General features: G+C 30.6%; 1 protein-coding gene across 1 annotated transcript; it reads left to right on the plus strand.

Moving 5' to 3' along the window:
- Nucleotides 1–483: 483 nt before the first annotated feature.
- On the plus strand, nucleotides 484–2,139 carry LOC108728292 (putative nuclease HARBI1). Its single transcript, XM_018456785.1, has 5 exons — nucleotides 484–723; nucleotides 789–985; nucleotides 1,237–1,384; nucleotides 1,444–1,585; nucleotides 1,667–2,139. The coding sequence occupies exons 1-5, from the start codon at nucleotides 487–489 to the stop codon at nucleotides 2,068–2,070; spliced, it is 1,128 nt and encodes a 375-aa protein (XP_018312287.1). The 5' UTR covers nucleotides 484–486; the 3' UTR covers nucleotides 2,071–2,139.
- Nucleotides 2,140–3,919: the final 1,780 nt, after the last annotated feature.

Consider the following 3,919-nt stretch of genomic DNA (forward strand, 5'->3'; position numbering starts at 1 on the left):
GTCGGCCTTGTGAATCGAGTTATTAAACGTTAACGTTCGAGACTACATGTTAGGATATTTATCATCCCGATTCGATATAGCGTTATATATATGTACTTTGGTTCTACACATTTTTTTCTCTAAAAATAGAAAAATTATATATAGATAAATATTAAATGTTAAAAATCTATAAGTTAACTTAACTGGCCAGTTAAGGCTAAAATCTTAATATCTATTCCTGTTCCTAATATTTCCTCTATTGTGCGCAGCAGTGCGCAGGGCCTGACAGTGGCCCTATTCCCTAAATCCAATTTCAGTAAAATTATTAAACATATCACTGAGTATGCTCTGACGCTCGACGCTCATTTTCGGCGTCAATAATTTTAGTCGCTGAAAATGAGCGTCGAGCGTCAGAGCATACTCAGTGATATGTTTAATAATTTTAACTGTTTTTAATAATTATAAAATATTATTAGAAAATATAATTAAGAATATAAAGTTAAAAAGATGGATATGGCATATCGAAATGCTGTTCAGCTTCACATCGCCAATCAATTAGAATACTTTTTGGAATACAATCAGAGGCCGCGATTTCAAATAAATGATGATCCATTTCAACTCTCAGAACGACAATTCGTTAAACTCTTTCGATTAAAAAAAGATACTACAATCAGACTGATAAATATTGTAAAAGAACATTCAGCAGTACCAATACGAACTTCAGTTTCGAATGCTACTGTACAGGTGAGCTTAGATGAAACATGCGGAATGAAATTGATTGTAATAAAAAATGTATGATTTTTTTGAAGGTTTTAACTGCATTACGTTTTTATGCATCTGGTAGCTATCAAAATTGCGTTGGAAGTAATGTTCATATGCGTATCAGTCAAACATCAGTCAGCCGATGCATTCATAACGTTACTAATATTCTGAACTTACCAGAAGTATTTAACACATGGGTGTACTTTCCTAATAACATACAGGAATTACAAAAGATACGTAACAAGTAATGTATCTAGTCTATAATACCCTGATAGCAAACTGACATCAAAACGATGTTTTTTTATGTCAAAGGGTGCTTTCCAGCAAGGACACAATCAGACACAGTGTAACACAGTGAATCGTTTCCTTGTTTAACGTAAGCAAACAACAAGGATGTAATGATTTACTGTGTTACACTATGTCTGACTGTGTCCTTGCTGGAAAGCACCCAAAGTGATATATAGCTTGCTATCAGGGTATATTCATTTTATTAAGATTTTGGATAGAAAAGCGTTTTCCTGGAGCAATTGGATGTATAGATTGCACTCACATTGCAATATTCCCACCTCCAAAAAGAGATGCAAATTATCCTGAACATAACTATGTGAATAGAAAAGGATATCATTCTATTAATGTACAATTGGTAAGAAATAATGCAAAGAGATAATTATACAAATAAGATAATTACAATTTTATTTGCAGATATGTGATCCTGATCTTAGAATTTTGAATGTTAATGCTCTATATCCAGGAAGCACTCACGATTCGTACATTTGGAATAACAGTAATATTCTTCCATTAATGCGTAATATTTACAATCGTGGACATCAATTTTTCTTACTAGGTTTTATGCAAATTTCTAAATAGTAATTACATATTGTTCCCAGTTTTAATCTATAAGATTATATTGCCTGTTAACTTACAGGTGATTCCGGTTATGCGCTGAGACCATGGATGATGACTCCAATGTTAAATGATGAACAAAATGATGCAATATTAAGATATAACACTCGACAAATGAGTACTAGATCATTAATTGAATGTTGTAATGGTCTATTGAAGATGAGATTTCGTTGCTTGTTCAAGCATAGAGTCTTACATTATAAACCAGATTTCTGTTCAAAGATCATTAACGCTTGTATAGTACTGCATAATATGTGCATTCATGACAAGGTACCTATACCTGAAGGAGAAGGTGATTTATTAGACTTTGCTTGGGATAATGTAGATCCAATACGTGAACCAGAAATAGGTGCAGCAAATAGAAATCCTGAATTGTCAGCTGGGCGAAGAGTTCGTGATAATTTAATAAGACGATACTTCCAATAATACAATACTTCTCTAGAATTGTATTAATATTTAATATTTTGTAAAAGGATAAACAGCGATAATGGGATTGATAAGAACTAACATTTCATAATAAAAGTTTATATTTGTGCAATTATCTTTTTTATTTAATGCAATAATCTTTTTTATTTAAGTCAACATTTCAAATTAATGCAAATAACACTTGTTTTCTTATTTCTAAAAACTCAACATATATTCAATATAATATATATTTACTTTGTACTTCAATTTTCTTACATAACACGTAGTAAAAAAAAATAATACTTTCACGGTGACTATTGTGTCTTTGCAAAATGCTTAAAACTATCTAAAACGAAAAATATACTATGACATAAATATTGAAACATATCACTTAAAAGGAAAAGTATTTAAATTAACAAATAGCAAAGCTTGACTCTGTAACAATCAGCGATTGAGACGTGCAATGCAATATATCTTGGTACTTCACTTATTAAAACTCAAATTATTTTCACAGCCAACAATATGCAACGCCTTAATTAAAAAATGTTTTTTTTAAGAATTGCTCCAGCAATATGTAAATGTTTTCTTTGGCTATAACATCTCTCTCCTTAAGAGCTAGTTTTTTTTTATAAAGCTCGAGTTTTTTTTCATAATACATCTTTCGTGTTTGACCATCTTGGTGTGATATTTCAGCCAGCTTCTCAGTTTGTTCTATTGACTTTGAATATCTCAAAGCAGCAGCGGTTCTTTTAGTACCTGATTTTTGCGGAATTGATTTAGCATTTAGCATTACGTTGAAAACGCTGTTAGCTGCTTTTGATACACCTTTCTTTGAATTATCTGAACATTTTGAATTATTATTTCTATTCTTATCGTTTTTATTTAAATATTCTTCAGAAATATTTTGTTCTGTTTTCTCATGAGAACTATGAGATGGTAATGACTTCTTTTTAATGACTAATGACTAATAATAGTAATGACTAATAATAGTAATGACTAATGGAGTAGAATCTTGCATTACTTCTTGATTGTCACGTTGTACAGAATTTTTCACAATTTCTTCGTCATGTGATAGGTACTCCACATTACATGTTTCTGATTCATTATTCCAATCCTACAACATAAACATTTTATTAAAACTTTAGAAGTGGCTTAAATAACAAAAATCAATCAAAAGGCGCATGTAGCCACATCACAAGATGTTTTTGTGAAGTCATATATTTAAACTCATCATAACAGCTAATAAATTTTTCGCAGACGTTTCGGTCAGAATCTGACCATCTTCAGTACAATAATTTTCAATTGATTGAATAAATAGCTAAACATAATATAAATCCAACGAGAAGTCAATTTTGAAGCAGTCGCATTTTACAGTTATCATATAGAATAGTAGTTATATGATAACTGTAAAATGCGACTGCTTCAAAATTGACTTCTCGTTGGATTTATATTATGTTTAGCTATTTATTCAATCAATTGAAAATTATTGTACTGAAGATGGTCAGATTCTGACCGAAACGTCTGCGAAAAATTTATTAGCTGTTATGATGAGTTTAAATATATGACTTCACAAAAATATCTTGTGCTGTGGCTCCTTTTTATTGATAAACATTTTATTAATAATAAAAATTTCAATTGTTATTGTCAGAAGCTAACACATGAAAGCGATATGTAGATAGATCAATAAAAATAAAAATGAAATTAAAATTTTCTTAAGACGAATATTAAGTTTAATAATAAGGTTGCTTACAAATTGCACATTGGATTCCTGTGCTGAATTATGTCCCTCCACAACAGTTGGACCAATAAGTGTTAAAATATTTTGATCTATTTCTGTTAAGACTTGACTTGAGGCAGGTCCTCCACCAGT

This window comes from Mycetomoellerius zeteki, unplaced genomic scaffold, assembly GCF_001594055.1.
Source record: "Mycetomoellerius zeteki isolate Tzet28-1 unplaced genomic scaffold, Tzet1.0 scaffold604, whole genome shotgun sequence".
NCBI classification, from domain to species: domain Eukaryota; kingdom Metazoa; phylum Arthropoda; class Insecta; order Hymenoptera; family Formicidae; genus Mycetomoellerius; species Mycetomoellerius zeteki.